The sequence below is a fragment of the Equus asinus genome, chromosome 6 (assembly GCF_041296235.1).
Source record: "Equus asinus isolate D_3611 breed Donkey chromosome 6, EquAss-T2T_v2, whole genome shotgun sequence".
NCBI classification, from domain to species: domain Eukaryota; kingdom Metazoa; phylum Chordata; class Mammalia; order Perissodactyla; family Equidae; genus Equus; species Equus asinus.
Genome location: NC_091795.1, coordinates 81,910,594 through 81,926,941, shown reverse-complemented (window position 1 = coordinate 81,926,941; position 16,348 = coordinate 81,910,594). Strand labels below are relative to the sequence as shown.

Here is a 16,348-nt window from a genome sequence, read left to right as displayed (position 1 = left end):
TTAGTAAAATCCAACCCCTTTTGCCTCATTCAGGCTGTGCTGTGGCCAGCTGCTGGACCCCGGGCAGGTTAGTGCTGCCCCAGCTGCCACTTGTTTTCTCACCACTAAAAAGTGGGGGTTTTTCTAAGAGCTGTTCCCTCTGTGCCCCCAAAAGAAGTGAACACTCCAGTGTGCAGACGGCCCATCCACTTAAGAGCCTCTATGACAACAATTTCACACTCTATTCTAAAGGCCAGTCCTGGAAGTCACTACTGATCACAGGCTGTCACAGGAGCACTCTTAAAATGTGTTCAGCCTTTTGGTAAAGTATACTTGTCATGCCTGCTCCAAATGGCGCTATCTCCTTGCAGTGTCATGTTATTTTTGAGGCCATCCTGCAAAAGTTCAGGTTTTCATTAGTTTGTATATGGTGAATAAGCGAGGAATGTCTGCTGATCAGAATAACCTAAAACCGATACCCACATACTTTGCAAATAATTTGCTTTTAGTCCTTAATGGTCTCTTTTGCGTTGACATTTCTCATATGCCTGTACTAAAGCCCAGGAGATCACACTTAATTTGTCTCCTTATTCCCAACGCCCCCAGCACAATGCCCCCCTACTTAAGTAGGTGCTTAGGGATTGCTTATTAAGTGGAATATAGCACAGCAGGAGATGACCCTCTGGACACGCACAGGCGGCTCTTCCCAGGGCGGACAGGAAGCACAGTCTGTTGAGACTTCGGGGTTATAAAGCAAGAGGAAGCAACATTTGCTAAGCTCCCAGAAGCAGCAGCACAAACGGCCAATAAACATATGAAAGATGTCCAACCTCACTTATTATCTGGGAAATGCCAATTAAAATCATAACAAGACACCATTTTCCCACCCATTAGATCAGCAAAATATTGATGTTGGCAAAGGTGGAAGTCTTCTCATACCCTGTTTACGGGAGCATAAACTGGCGCTGCCCTTCTTCCAGGGCAATTTGGCAGATTTTACAAAATGCAAAATACACATTGCCTTCGACCCAGCCTTTCTCTTTCTAGGTATCTATCTTAGAGGAACACAGATGCCAAAGAGGCACGGCCGAGGACGTTCACTGCTGCCACGCTTGTGCAGCAACAGACTGTAAGCCACCCAAGTGCCCACCAAGAAGAGAATGGTTAAGTAAAATCATGGTCGCCCATATGGTGGAATATAACAGCAATTACGTGGCTAGATTGCCCAGAGTTATTCTAAGTGAAAAACCAAGCTGTAAAATGAAACTATGGTGTGGTTCCATTTATATAAAAAAGGAAAAGGGAAAAAAAGCAACTGTGAAGCAAAATTATATATTTACATACATACATCAATGGACAGAAAAAAATCATGTCGTATATACGCCAAACTGACAGCATCAGGCACCTCTGATGCAGGAACTAAAGTCACGGAGGAGGGATGGGTTTTTTACAACAAGATTGTATTTGTGTAATACTTACATAATTTACAAAATTATCAAGCTCCTATTACATGCTAGCCCTGTGCTAGAAGCTTAAAAATACGTATCACTTTATTAACCCCCACAACTCTGAGGTTAGAATTATTTACTCATGCAGTAAACCTTGACCCAGTCCCTCCCGAATGCCAGCCCTGGGGGCAGGGGTGCCCAGAGAGCCTGTTGGACAAGCTGGGGCTGGGGAGAGGCAGAAAACAAACTGGTGAGTGCTGCTCTCATGGAGATGAGACACGCCTGGGAGAGCGGAGTATGGCCAGGCCTAGCCACAGTGTGGGGACCTCAGCGTGGTGTGGTGACATGATGCTAAGGTCCCACATGCGGCGAGCCAGCATGTGCACTGCCCTCCAGAGGCACCCTTCCCTTCAGGAATGTGAGGGCTGTGCTCTTGCTGGGCAGCCTGGGGGAGGGGATGGGGGTTGTGTCTGAGTACAGGAGGGGGAGGGGAGGAAAGATGATGATGTTAGGGTCACAGATTATTTGTTATCATCACTATTTGATATGTATTAAGCATCTAAACAAGTGTTAAGATGCACGAGTCCCTCCCTTCAGGTTGGAAGCCAGGGGAGAGACCAGATCCTAGAACATCAGGACATGGGACCCTGGCCTTGAAGTAACTTAGAATTGGGTGGGGGTGAGGAGATTAATGAGAGAGTCGTAACACCCCCCCAGCTGTAACTGAGTCTGGAACCATAAGCAGTGACACACCTGGAGTCCGCAGGCCTACCGGCTGGACGGCTGCTCCAGCTGCTTGACTGGGCCTCTGCACCCTTCAGCCTTGCAGTGGGGAGAACGAACGAACTAACACCCAGGAAGCCCTTCCTCAACCTAACGCGCTCCCTCGGGGTCGTCTGTTCCCATAATTAGTAGACAGAGGAGCCCTGGACTTGCCCTCCCTCGGGAGGAGGAATCGCCTCACCTCGGCTCTCCACTGCGCGCCCGGGCCGCCTCTGCCAGGCCAAGGAAGGCTCGGCAGCGTGAGCACAGCGGAGGCCCAGGAGGAGCAGCAGGAGCACAGGGTGGAGACTCGGGGCCCCACCTTCCCCGGGGGAGCCTGCCCACGCTGGTCCCCTGCTTCCATGCTGTTCTCCAGGCATACCTGCCAGCACCCTTGGAAAAACCACCTGGAAACCAAGGGCTTGGGTCCTCAAGGCGGGAATCCAAGAGCCTGAGCTCCCTGAGAGGGGTCCTATGTTCACCAATTTCCCAATTGCTTTGCCAACCAACATGTATTCGTTGAGCCTGTTTCCCCTGCCCAATAAATACCAGGTTTGGCATGATGGGGAAAGACATGATTAACACGTAAAAAGTAGTGACTGAAAAATACTCTATGAAATATAACTGAGTGCTAAATCCAGCAATATTAACAGTAAGGGCTACAGGGGTACAGAGAAGGGAAGAGGTCAGTGTGGACTGGAGAAATCCTGGAGAGCTTCCAGGAAGAGGCAGCAGCTCTTGGACTCAACCCTTAAGAATGGATGGGGAAAGCACAGTAGGAACAAAGGCAGAAAAGAGGGAAGGGGCGTGGCAAGTATAAAGGGGAGACTGGTCCTCACAGAGAAGCTTCCTGTTAGAGAATGGTAGGTAGGCGAGGTGGGGCAATGGTGGAGGTCACAGTGAGGGTGGGAGCCTTGAGGAACAGCCAGAGATTTTCTGACATGATGGGGGAGACAACGGGGAGCCACTGTAAGTTCGATAGCAGGGCCTAGTCACGATTAAAGCAGAGTTTAATCCTTAAAAGGATTAGTAAAGAGATGCAGAGAAGAGGAGATGGGACGGACAGAAGACAGCGCCCAGCTCCAGCAGGAGCTCCCACTTCACCCTCAGGGAAGAGGAAATGCCCCATTTTCCTCATTCACTTATTTTAAATTGCATTCATTTTGAAATATTGTCAGTCTTAAATTTGTTTTTGGAAGGGAAAGCCTAGGGAGGTAGGAGCCTGCACGGACAGAAGAGTGAAGAGGAGACCTCACTCAGTGACTTCGACCTACTGACAAGGTGGTCGTGGGAAAGAGGAATGAAGCCCAGGGGGATCTTTTGAGGGAAGAGGACCCCGCAGGCGGGGCACACGGGCCAGGGAAGGGGCAGGTGCAGATGAGGGGCTGGTGGAAGCCCCACAGCAGGGCACACAGCCCTCAGGCCCTGCTGCGGCCCCGCCCACCTGCCCAGCCACAGTCCTGCCGCTCTCAGCTCCCCACCCCACCTGCGCCCTGTGCTCCACAACAAACTTCCATTCCTGAGAAGGCCGTGCTGTCGTGTGCCTCGGAACCTGTGCATGTGTTACCTCTTCCTGCAATGCCTTTCCTCCCTCTTCCCTCAGTTCCAGTTCACCCTTTTACAGCCAAAACCACCTCCTGCTGATGTGTGGCTGGCCCCAGGCAGAATTAGTCCAAGCCCCTCGGGGCGACGCTCTTCCCGACATGCCGCACCCTCATCCTATCATGGATACGAGGAGTCCTCTAGGCTCCGGGAGCCCCAGTATCTAACACAGCGCTCAGACATGGAAGGTTTCTGTAGTCAGCTCAAGAATGGTGCCCCGCAGGAGCTTTTAAAGAGCAGGTGTCACATTCTGAGGTTAGGAAATGCTGGCTGGACCCTCACTGACACTGCCTGGGAAACCGCTAATGGGCAGGAGGGGAGGTAGGAGGATCCGCGAGAGCACTCAGGGCAAGGAGACTGGCAGAGGGGAAGGGGCAGAGCCCTGGGGATGCCACAGTTAAGGGACAGAGGAGGATGCTGCGGAGATGGAGGAAGCAGGGAAGAATCTTAGGGACAAGGTCAGGAAGGCCTAGGAAGGCAGTTTCAGAAGAAAGGGTCAAATGCCCGAGAACTAAGATGAGACTGCGAAAGGAGGAAGGATTCCTGACCCTTGGTAAGCCACTTAGAGAACAGGGCTGATGGCCAGTTACTCCTCTGTCGTCTGAGGGGCACTTGGGAGTCTTGAGAGCTACCTGTATTTCCCCAACACTCTTGTTCCCTGCAGCCAGCCCTCCTTCGGCCCCCTGGCAGAGCCCCAGAGGGGCGAGTGTGGTATTCCCACCAGGCTCCAGGTGCAGCAGGAAGACTAAATTCTAATTCCTTCCAGCCCCATTCCCTGGTTGCTTCGTGAGCTTGTTGCCAGCACGTACTCTGTGGCCCTGGGTCCCGGGTCTGAAAATGGCTTCAGCGGTGCTGGCACATGTATAGGAAGCCATGGAATTTTCCACAGACATCTTTAGATGTGTCATATGAATAAGCAACAGCTTTACTAGCAGAAAATATATTTTGTGTGCAGGCCTATACATCTCAAGTCACACATACCTAAAATATTTTAAACTAAGTAAACTTTTAAAGATTTTCTGTTAATGGTTATTGATTACCTTTATTGGTTAGGGGTGAGGAAGCAGATGCCAAAGGTTCAAGGTTTTCTAGGAAAGTTTTTGGTGATTGTTGAAGCTTGGTGATAGGTACATGGGAGTTCATTATACTACTCTCTCTACTTCTGCGTATAACCGAAGAGGTTGAAAATAAAAAGGTCTTTTTAAATTTTAGTAGAAAACTTAAAATTGAGAAAACGTATGTATTATCTTAATTTTCCCTATCAGTTGAGAAAAGACCCCCTTTTTTATTGCAAGTGAGGGCAGGCCTCCATACTGCTTCTTCAAGGGAGCACAGTTTGAGGACCACAGAATTTTCTAGAAGCTCTTCCTGGTCTAAAAGTCATTGTGTCTAAGCTTCTGGCCCCAGGGCTAAGGGAGAGCAGAAACAGCACATGCATAACAAGGGGCTAAAAGTTCCAGGGGGCAGGAGCTGGGCGACTGACCAGATGGAGAGAACAGCCCCAGGCCTTGAATTTCCATCCCAGAGACCACACTTCACGCTCAGGGTCAAGTGCCTGTCTTCTCCCAGACCTGAGACAGGCTACTCCTTTTCCCAGGCTCTTCCAGGAGAGTAATTTCTGCCTTCCTGGATCCCAAAGGAACTGGAAACAATCCAATCAAGTAGCCAAACCCCCACCTTGTTCTGAACTTTCTCTAAAGCCAGCTCACACGATGTAACGGGGATCCGGCCTTCCTTTGTGGGCCTGGGGTAAGGACTAAGTGAGAGCGATGTGAAATGCCCCAGGTGGTGGCAATTCACGCATTTCCAGTGGGAGGTCAACACGCGCTTCTCTACTAGTCAAACACTGGGAAAGCCTGGTGGATTCCTCTGAGGGAGGGGGGCTGCTGAAGCCCTCCACAGGCTGGCTTCCACCCACGCTCAAGACCCCCACGGAAGCTTCTCTTAGAAAAGTCACCAGCTACCTCCAGGTCCTCAGATGCACTGGGCATGTCTCAACGAATTCAGCTTCCACACAGCTGGGCGGCCACTCCCTCCTGAAAACCTTCTCCTTTCTGAGACACGGCTCTTCTTCCTCCCAGGACCCTCTGCTGTCCCCACTGCTGGCCACCCCTCCTGTCTACGTGGCCCATAAAGGCTGGGGTTTCTGTGGACACAATCCTACGACCTGGCCTCGGCCCTCCCCGTCTCTCTCCCAGGTGAGCGCGTCGGCTTCCATAGACTTAAATGCCAGCCCCTGCTCTTGACGCGCTCCCACCTTTACATCTGCAGCCAGGACCTCCCTGTGCGCCAGGCACCTCAGCATCTCAACCCAAACTCTTGATTCCCAGCGGTCCCAAACCCATTCCCTCCCTAGTCTCCCCATCTGAGGAAGTGGCACAACCATCACGCAGGTATTCAGGCCAGACCTCTGGAGTCATCCTTGAGCCCTCCCCTCCAACAGCAAGCCTTACTGATCCCATCTCCAAAACACGTCCCGAATCTGTCTTCTCTGTCTCTATTGCTGCCCCTTTAATCCACATCAAATCATTCCTCTGCACAGAAACCTTCAGCGGCTTCCTAGTGTATGCAGAATTCAACCAGCTTCTGGCCATGACCTGCCAGGCCTGCATGACTGGGCCCCTGCTTCCTGCCCAGCCTCGTCTAGCCTCACTTTCTCCTTTGCTCATCTCACCCTGGGCATACTGGTCTCCTACTTTGCCAAACAAGTCAGGGCCTTGCTTGTGCTGTGTCCTCTGCCTAGAACATTCTCCCCACCCCGTTCCTCATAGAGCTACCTCTTCTGTTCCTGTAGGTCTCAATTTAAAGGCTACCTGTTCCAAGAAGCCTCTCCTGACGACCCCACCTAAAGCAGGCCTCTGTTATCCTGCATTTCAGCCCCTTGTTTACTTCTTTTCTGCCTGTCTCCCCTATCAGAATTTCACTCCAAGAGGGCAGGAATTATACATGCACAGAGCCTAGTACACTGCCTGGGACACGGTACCTGTTCAGCACACATTTCTTGAAAGAACAAAGCAACCAGGCACTGCCTAGGGATTAAGCAGTTCCCTGTAAGTGTGAGAGGTTAACCTGAGGGGAAATCGAGGTTCAGCCAGGGCCTGATGACAGCCCCAGAGGGTGGCTGAAGCTAACTTCTGGTTTCTGGTTCTGCGGGACGGGCTGGGGCCCAGGCAGAAGGCACCTCACCTCCCTTTTCCAGCGTGCCAGCCACTCGTCCCGCTTGCGCTTGCTGATGTAGTAGGGGTCCCCCGCCTGGAAGGTGAGCCGCGGCATGGGCCGCTGGCGGAGGCTGGACTCCCAGCCCAAGCCACCCCGCAGCCGGCCCCGGGAGCCCTAGGACAGAGAGACGACAGAGAGACAGACCGGCATTAAGATGGGCACTGACAGGCCCGCCGCAGGGTTTGTTCCTCCTGGAGGGGAAACTGAGGAGGCACTCACCTCGAACAGAACACAGGAGCTCTGACTCCTGGCTAGAGAGGTCAACCCTGCGAGTGCTGGGCAAGCCCATCTGGGCTGGAGAAGTGAGGGACTGGGAGGGCGGGGGGCTCATGGATAGAAACCATAAGGGGAGGTGCTTGGTCTTGGAGGGGAACCAGCTGGCTGCCTTTTTGGGGGACTTCCGACCTCCACACCCACTTCCTTTCCTCCTCACAGAGGGGCGGGTAAAGAAGCGGGCAGGGGCCACCTCAGGCTCCCCTCACACACACTCGCCATAGTCGGTCAGAGCGGTGGCTTTCTTCTCCTAGCATCAGGATCCATAGAGCCCCTGGGGACTGAGGAAAACACTTGCCTCCATTTTCATGGATTCGATGTTGGTCTCCTTCTGTTCTTTGCCTGTAGAGAGGGAAGAACAAAGGGACTGTCGGCGGAGTTACAGGAGTGGCTCAGAGGCCCCACCTTGTGCCTGGGGTCCCTGCCACGGGGGTCCTCCAACCATTTAGTTGTTCATGTATCAAACCTGATGGCCCACCATGTGCCAGGCACTGTGCTGGCCCCAAGGACTCAGAGCAGGGCCAGAGCAGAGAAAGGACTGGGGCAGGGTTGAAGGCCCAAGTCCAAAGGAACAACAGAAAAGCCAGGGCTGTGGTTTCTGGCCCACTGACTCTGACTCAGGCACACAAAAGAGTGGTCTAGAAACAGCCCCACTCAGTTCCTCCCAGTCAACAGAGCTCCCTTTCCTGAGGAGGGGCCAGACTGCACAGCCTCGGCCAGCACGCTGCCAGAAGGGGGCATTTCCTTCCATATGTGGGGTATGGCAAAGATGCCCTAAGGGTTGGTGGGGCACGGGGCGACTGGAGCAAGACTCTGCTGAAGCAACACAGTCTCTATGAGACTCAGTTTCCTCATCTGGAAAATAAAGTTCCTGGAGATGATTTCTAAGGTCCTCCTGCACTTTTCAATATTATGGTTCTATTATGACCATCTACCTCTGTACCCCTATTCTCCACCCCACTCTCAGGTCCCTGAGCTCAGCCTTTATTCTAGAAGATTTGGATTCCGGAGGTCTCCGTGTGACCTCTGGAACCTTTCCTAGCCTAAATCAAGGCCGATAACCATTGTAAAATCTCTAGGTTACTGGGAACATTAAGTGCCTAGAGCAAGGCTTGGCATACCATAGCTGCTCAATAAACGTTATTTTGTTCCCCTTCCCTAAGACAGCCTTTCCCTGCCCCCTTCCCCGCAGTTCCTGGAACGGAGGGCTCAGGGGACAAAAGCCCCAGCAATTCTGTCTCCAGGACCACCTCTCCCCGTCCTTCTCCAGCCGCAAGCAGGAGGGCTCCTCCGGAACATCCCTGCGTTCCCAAGGGCGCTCGCCTCCGACGCCCTCCCTGGGCCGGCCCCCGCAGGCTGCCCCTTGGCTGCGGGGCGCCGGGTGCATGACGCCTTCTTGAGCCTCCCGCGGGAGGTCGGGGGCGGGGGCCTTCCTCTCACCTGGGCCCCTGAACGCCTTTGTCTGAAGCCAAGAGTATCGAGCTTGGGCCCAAAGCAGGAAGGTCACTAAGGCTGGCTCACAGTGGCGAGGGGGTGGAGCGGGAGGGGGGCAAAAGCGGAAAAAACAGCCCCTACTTCATCTCCTGGCTCTGAAGCGGAAACCAGCCGCGGCACTGAAGGCCCCTGAATCCTCGGCCCCCCCAGAGGAGGTTTCTTGCCCCCTCTCTCAACGGAGCAGACCTGGGGCTCTTCCCCGCGTCTGCCCCAGGGGCCAGGGCAGCCCTGGGGCACAGCCACCCGGAGCCTGGGGAGGGGGAGGCAGGGTCGGCGCTCGCTCGCAGGGCGCCCTGGAGGCGGGGACCCCGGGGACTTCACGTGGGCGGGCGGCCCAGCCAGCGCCGAGGTGGCCGCCGAGGGGCGCGCGGGGAGGCGGCGCGAGTGTCCGGCGGGGGCGCGCGTGCACTCGCCGACTTGTGCACGACAGGCCTTGTAAGGTATGTCTCCCCTGGACTTTCTGTCTCTTCGTGCTTCCTTTAGGCCCTGTCGTCTCACCACAGCCAGCTCCCCCACTCTTTCTCAGGCCTCGGAGAGCGGGCTCCCCCTTCCGCCGGCGAGGCTTTGGGCTGCCAGAAGGGGGCGCGCGTCCTCGGCTCGGGCGGCGGCTGGGTGAGGGGCTGGGAGGCCTTTGGGCCTCAAACGTTTCCTACCCGGGACCCTCCATGGCATCTGATTACACTTACGGGGAATCATTTCTTCATTAGAACGAAAGAAAATCAGGGCTGAAAGGAATTGTAGAGATGATGGAGTGCTTGTCCAGCCCCTAGATTTTGCCCATGGAGAAACTGAGGCCAGGGGAGTAGGGGGCTGGGGAGAAACAGCTGCCAGGGCTGAGGTCAGACTTGAGGCTTCCTGACTCCCAAGCCAGCTCATTTACACCGCACCACCTTGATGTTCCCCCCTTCCCTGGCCCCCATGCTCCCCCAAACAGAACGACTTTTCCTCATGCACTTTCCAACTGGCTTCTTTCTGGAATTTTCTCCCTGACAGACTGCGCATGCCCACTTGAATGCTGTCACACACACACTTTCCAGCCGGGCCCAGCAAAACAACAAACTGGGCTGCCTCAAGAATGCCGCACTTGTCCTGAGTCAAGGAGGGTCAGCTGCTGGCGCAACACTCCCTCTGCAGTCCATCTGCTCCTGGCCCAGACCCAGGGTCACAGGCAGGGCCAGGTGGCTGTGTGCCTTCCAGGGTGGCCCTGGCAGGTTCGCACATGACCCTGGGCATTTCAGGTCCTGGGGGCAAGGGAGGCCAGGGTGCTTCTAACACTTACCTCTTGGTCTGAGACTATACTCAGACCGGGGCTACCCAAAATTCCCTTTAAAATAAACCCAAATCTCAGCCACATGGCTGAGGCCAGGCTTGCCTCAGAGGGCAGTCACTAGCCCAATGCTGGGTGCTCAACCTAAGCAGAGAGGAGCTTTGTGCTGACCCGAATCTGGTCCTTTACTAGTTGTACAATCTTGGGTAAGTGACTTAACCTCCCTGAACCCTCAGTCTCCCCATCTGAAAAATGGGGGTGATAAGAGTCTTCCCTCTGTGATCACAAAGCTTAAGCAAGAGAATACATGAAGACTAGGGTTTCTCTAACTTTAATATGCATCGAAATCATGAGGATCTCTTTAAAATGTAGATTCTGATTCAGCAGATCTAGGGTGGGGCCTGAGATTCTGAATTTCTAACTTCCCAGGTGATGAAAGGTGACACTGTTGGTCCGTGGACCCCTTTGAGTAGCAAGGCTATCGAACACAGCACAGTTGGTATTCAGTAAAGGGAAAGCCACTTTACCATTGTCCCTATTGTTACCATGATGGCATCAATGCTAGGAGTGCAGGAGCAGTCCCAAGCCACCACCTGCCTGTCCAGGTGGCTCTCGTCCTTATTACTCATCATCCCCCTGTCCCTCCTTCTCCTGGCTGTACTTTCAGGATCTGGAACTCCTACGTACACACAGGAGGGTGCCCAGGCCACAGGAACGCTGCCTTAAAGTCCTTCCTTTTTCCTGTATAGGAACTAATAAGAGGGGTTCCAGGAGAGACAGATGGAGCCCCCTAAAAGAGGCCTGGAATGAAGGGAACTGAAAGGAGACCACAGCCATGTCACTTCCTCCCTGTGGCCTTAGGCTCCTTCCTCAGAAACAAGCAGCCGAGTATGCATTCTGAGTGGCTGACTGCTGAGCCGTGGCCAAACCTCCAGCAGGCCACTCCATCACCTCACAGGTCTCAGCGTCTGGGTAATTCACAGAGGCCTTCAAGGATCCCACCAGCTCTGATCCCGCCAGCATCTCCCCTGCCTGGATGGCTGGGGCCACACACGAGTGCTCCGAGGCCAAATTTTGGAGATTAAAGAGACTTGGAGCACTTTTTCCCCACCATGCTCAGCACTAAGATTCTGAGAAAGATCCACCCAGTGTGTGAAAGTCCCAACCCCAGGAGGCACCCTTGAACCATTTCCCACCGTGTCCCTGGCAGCAGTCCACCTCTCTCCATCTCTGCTGTCACCTTGCTCCTCAGATCCACCCTCTTCCCCTCGGCGCCTGCAGCAGCCTCGTAAACGCTCATCCTGCTTCCCAGCCCCTCTGCTCCACTCCAGATGGCAAAGTGATCTTTTCAAAACGCAAACCAGATCATGTCACCCCCTGAGAGGGCAGCCTCAAAGGCCAGCTCTGGTCCTGTCTGCTGTCCCCCTCATCTCACACCCCTGCGCTCTCTCCGCTCCAGCCCTGTGCAGCCTTTGCATCAGGTCCCTGGGTGCCCTGCTCCCTCCTATCTGGCAGTCATTATACCTCCTCTGACTGCCCCCCTGCACCACCCTCACCAGGTGAACCCCAGCTCATCCTTCAGTTTAGGGGTAACAGCCCAGGCCTGATGGGGTTTTCTATTATACCTCCTCATAGCACCATGTTTATTTTCCCTTCAAGAACTTATCTCTGTATATAATCACGCACTTTTATGTGTGATTTCTCATTAATGTCTGTCTCTCCAGCTGACTGTGAGGTGTCTGAGGGCAACAATCAGGTTTTGGTATGATGGTTTCCCCAAATCCTGGCACCCACCAAATGGGTATTTAATAAACACCTGTTGACCAACTGAAGAAGGAGCTCCTGAGAACAAATGGAAATGGAGACAGGGAAATCCCAAACCGAAAGCAAACTCTCCAGGGTTAAGAGCAGCCTTGGAGCTGTGGTTCCATCCTGCCAGGCAGGAAGGACTGCCCTGGCCCTGGGCAGCAGCTAGGCACCAGTCGTGGTGGGGGTCCCAGGAACCCGGGAGTCAGCTGACACCTGTCCATAGGGAGCAGCACGTTTGATGGGAGGGCCTGGCAGGTTCCCAGGTTCCGCTCTTGCACACCTGGCCTTTTTAATGGGAGGATGGTGTCATCTCCCTTTCCTCCTCTCTTTCACTCCGCTCAGGCCCCTTGAACACCCCCTCCAAGTGTCAAGACTTCCCAGGAGGTGCTCAGGTGAGGCTAGGCATCTGGGATGGTTCAGAGTCCACTGGCCCCAAGCCCCGTTCCAGAACAGCAGGGGATGGTGGCAGGGCACACGGACTCTGAAACCAGAGATGAGGATGGAATGAATCCTGGATCTGGCACTTACAGCCGTGGGGTCCTTGAGTAAGTCATTTCATCTTGTTAAGCCTCAATTTTTTCCCACCTTAAAATGGGGATAATAATACCTCTTGAAAATTATTCAGAGGAGTAAATAAAATGACGAATGCAGAGTACCTCAGAAAGTACTTTGCACATAGTGGGAGCATCATAAATGGCAGTTGAATAATAAATGAATGAAAGATATTTTTTAATAAATTTGGAAATCTCTTTTCTGGAGATGCTCGCTATACTGCATGAATATTAGGTTTGGATGCATGCAAAATAAGTTATGCCAATTAATCGATTTACTCATTCCATCATCCACACTTGGAAGGAAGACTTTCTGAAATTAAAATGCACATATGCAAAACAACCTGGCAGGGCCCTGGGAGGATCAAATGTGATAATGTATGAGAAAGCGCTCTGTAAACTGTGAAGCCCTGTACAAATGCTAGTTGTCCTCATTACTAACATGTTTACAGCTTGGTTGGCCCTGAAATCTCTGGCTTAACCTGAAAGAGAAAAGTGGGCAACTTTCCAGGACTCCAGGACCGGGCCAGAAAGTCCCCAGAGGAAGAGGCCTGGGCTGGGCAGTGCACAGGCCACCAGCCCCTCTCCCAGCTCCTCCCCACCCGCCTCCACCACAACCAGATTTTCAGTTGAATTGACTGAATAAACTACGGTGGGCTCAGGACATCTGCCCTGGGGAAGGCTAACTGGGCTTTTAATGCCCACATGGGCATCTGCTGCCCTCGGGTGCCCAGGCCGTGGGCTATAAACAGATGATCCCTGAGAACCACGGGTCTGTGGGACAGTAAGCAGGCCAGCTGGGGGCTGAGGGAAACCCAGGTGCACAACCAGCCTATGGGGGCGGCGGGGGGTGGGGGAGATAGCCGTCACCCCCGTCCAGCAACCGTTGGCATCTGCAAACCCACTGTTGCCAGATCTAACTTTTTTGTTTTTCCATGAGAAGCCAAAACTCCAGATTTTTATGTGAAATTTCTTGATTTCTAAATACTGGCAACTAATTTTTCTAAATGTTTAAAACACTATGTGGGCCAAATAAAGCATGTGTGAGGGCGCATCCAGCCAGCGGCCTCCAGGGCACAGCCTTGGCAAGTGGATCTTCAGCTCCCATGCCCAGCCCAGCCTCCTGGGACCTGCTGGGCCCCACATCTCTGGCCTTCAGAGGAATCCCGGCGAGCCCGAAGAGGCTGCCCCTTGTGTCAGGGACTCACCCTCTTCTGCAGGGGCTCCTCGGCCATCCTTGGGGGTGCAGCAGCCATTCTCCACGGCTCTGGAGGCTTCGGTCGGGGTCTCAGCTGCACCCTCTCCCTCGGCTGGGGCCCCGCCCTTCTGCCCCCCAGCGGGGCTCCCCTCCTCTGGCTGGGGCTCACTCCGCTTCTCCAAGTCCCCGTTGGGTAACAGCTCTGAGGAGCCTGAGTCCTGGGCCATGGACGGGGACTTGGAGGTCACCGTGGGGTCCTTCGGCGTGTCACTGCTTTCCACCTGAAAAGATGAAGAAAGATAACGTGAGGGGACGATTAGACCAGTGGTCTCAGCCTCTTGTGGATCACTGACCCGTCTGAGCGTCTGGTGAAAATTATGAACCCGCTGTTTGGAAAATGGAGTTCACATAAACGTTCATGCAAACAAACACACTCACAATTTTGCTCTCAGTTTCAAGGGGTTCATGGGCCTGACCCCCTGACATCAAGGGGTCTGTGGACTCCAGCTTAAGAAACAGGAGAAGATTCCGAGCAGGTTTGCCAACCTGGTTCCACTGCCCAAGCTGCACCCAGCCCACCCCACCCCTCACTGAGGTGATGCAGGTTCTCAAGACTTCCCTGCAGCCCCTCTTGAAAACAGACGCTCCTCACTACCCTACTTCCGCTCAGGACCCTCCTCAGAAGATCTCGTAACCCTGGCTGACCTGACTACCGTGTCAGAGCCCTCCTGGCTGTCCCCTTGGTCTCTCAAGGCCCAGACCCAAACGGTGACTAGCTGCCTGGCCGAGTGGAGTGTGAGGGTCAAAGGGGGCCTTCCACAAACAGCGTCCGTTCCTCTGGGCCGCAAAGCCTAGCACAGGTCTTTCCCTCAGCTTTGGCCTCCACAGGTTTTCCCAGGCATGCACACCCCAGCAGAGCCACGGCCCCAGCAGGCAATCTGCAGTCTGTGGAGGGCCCTCCCTAGCACATGGTCCACGTTCTTCCTCCGAAAGGCAAGGTGCTGTTTTGTCCCCAAGAGTCTAAGAACTGAACTTGTACAAGAGTTGCATCAAGAGTGATCATAACTGGCCGTAAGTGTCGCTGCACAGTGGGCAAAGCTCCTTCTCACTCGTTTCCCCCTTAGAGCCACCCAACCTCCCTGGGCAGGATTGCAGAGAATTTTGTGATTTACTCGAGGTCACACACTGTAAGGACAGAGTGAGCACAAGAGAGCCTGGTGAGCACTTTGTCCTTGGCCATACGGGGGCAAGCAGGCTGGGGCATCTCAGGAGGAATGGAGGTGTCCACTTGGGGCAGAAGAGGCAAGTGCCCCGTGTGCTCAGCGTTCTGCCACGCCCATGGGCACGAGGCCACCCTCAGCAGCCCTGCCCGCTGGCTCCATCTGCAGAATGCCCACCCCAGGGAAGGGCAGGGGACAGCAGCTCAGTAAACACATTGCTGGCCTGCGACCTCGGGTAAGGCACTGCTCAAGAGGGTGCCTCAGTTTCCCCACCTGTAAGGCGAGATGATTACGCTAGGCCAATGGAAGGGTTTTCCTTCTTTTTAAGTCTTTTTTTTCTATTTATACAAGTCAGATGTATATATTATAAAAATTCAAACCACACAGAAATGAGCAGTGTTAAAGAGTGAAAGCTCCTATTTCAATTCCCTGCCTCCAGAATCACTCCCCACAGGTAAACCATTCTGAACAGTTTGGTGAGTATCTTTTCCAGACGTTCTTTCTATGCAGCAACAGTCATGTGTAAGTTACATGTTTGTACATACGTATTCACACACACATCCAGATCAAGAATTTTTTTCTAATAGGGTATCATACTACTCATACTGTTCTGCGACGTGCTTTTTCATTTAACAAGCAGAGTGGGCATCTCTCCATCCCAGTGCATATGGATCTGTCTCATTCTATTTCCCAGCTGCTCAACAGTCTATTGAACGGATGTTCCATCATTTACTCATCTGCTCCCTATAGGGGGCCTTTGGGCTGATTTGGTTTTTGCTCCAACGAACCCCCTGCACTTAAAGCTCTGTGCACTTGTGGATTTCTGTAGGCCAAACTCCCAGAAGTGGACTGGCTGGGGTAAGTGCATATATTCAGCCAAATTCCCTCAAAAGTGTTGTACAACTCAAGCATATCCCAACACTTGAGAGCACAGGTTTCCCCAGGCCCTCCCTGCACAGCCCAACAATCTCCAACCAAGACTGCTTTTGCTCCAAGGGTCTATGACCTCAACTCGGATTTGATGAGGAAGCCCAGAGGTGGCAAAAATAAAAATAAAAAAAATAAAAACCAGACTGCTCCCTGGACGAGGCTCCAGAGTAAGCAGAGGGCCTGCCAAGCTGTTCTCCTGGCTGACGGGGGTGGCGCAGGGCAGGCCTGCTTCCAGGAGGAGAATCTCCCGTGGAAAGCAGCAAATGCATGCAGTCCTCAGCAGTTGACGGGTGGAGGGGCTGCAGCAAGGGGAAGGGGAGGCCTCTGGCGGAAGCAAGAAGTCCTCCACTAGGCTTGGCTGCTGAGGGTCAAAGCCAGCAGAGTCAAGAGGCCCAACACAGGAACAAAAGTGAGCAAGCAGGCCCTGTCTCTCCTCAGCCTCCATCCCGCGTGTCGGGACCTATAGACTCTGTCCGGGACTCTGATCTTTCCAACCTCCCTGCTCAAGCCAATGGGGCTCCCTGGTCTAGAATACCCCTCCTAGGTGTACGTCCCCTCACCCCACAAGGTTCAGTCATGTGTGTGAGAAAGTCAGA

General features: G+C 53.5%; 1 protein-coding gene across 6 annotated transcripts in view; it reads right to left on the bottom strand.

Annotated features, from left to right (window-relative positions):
• DNMT3A (DNA methyltransferase 3 alpha) overlaps positions 1-16,348 on the bottom strand; it is a 129,402-nt gene that overhangs the window by 61,379 nt on the left and 51,675 nt on the right. For 5 of the 6 annotated variants that reach the window (XR_011504132.1, XR_011504133.1, XM_070512456.1 and 2 more), the window contains 3 exons: positions 13,613-13,883; positions 7,582-7,625; positions 6,978-7,124 (listed from right to left, as the gene is read on the bottom strand). Coding sequence is in view for 4 of the 6 variants with exons in the window: in XM_070512456.1 (XP_070368557.1) it covers positions 6,978-7,124; positions 7,582-7,625; positions 13,613-13,883 (462 nt within the window). In the remaining 2 variants the exon portion in view is untranslated. The remainder of the gene's footprint in view (positions 1-6,977; positions 7,125-7,581; positions 7,626-13,612; positions 13,884-16,348) is intronic. The other variant, XM_070512458.1, reaches the window with a different exon arrangement.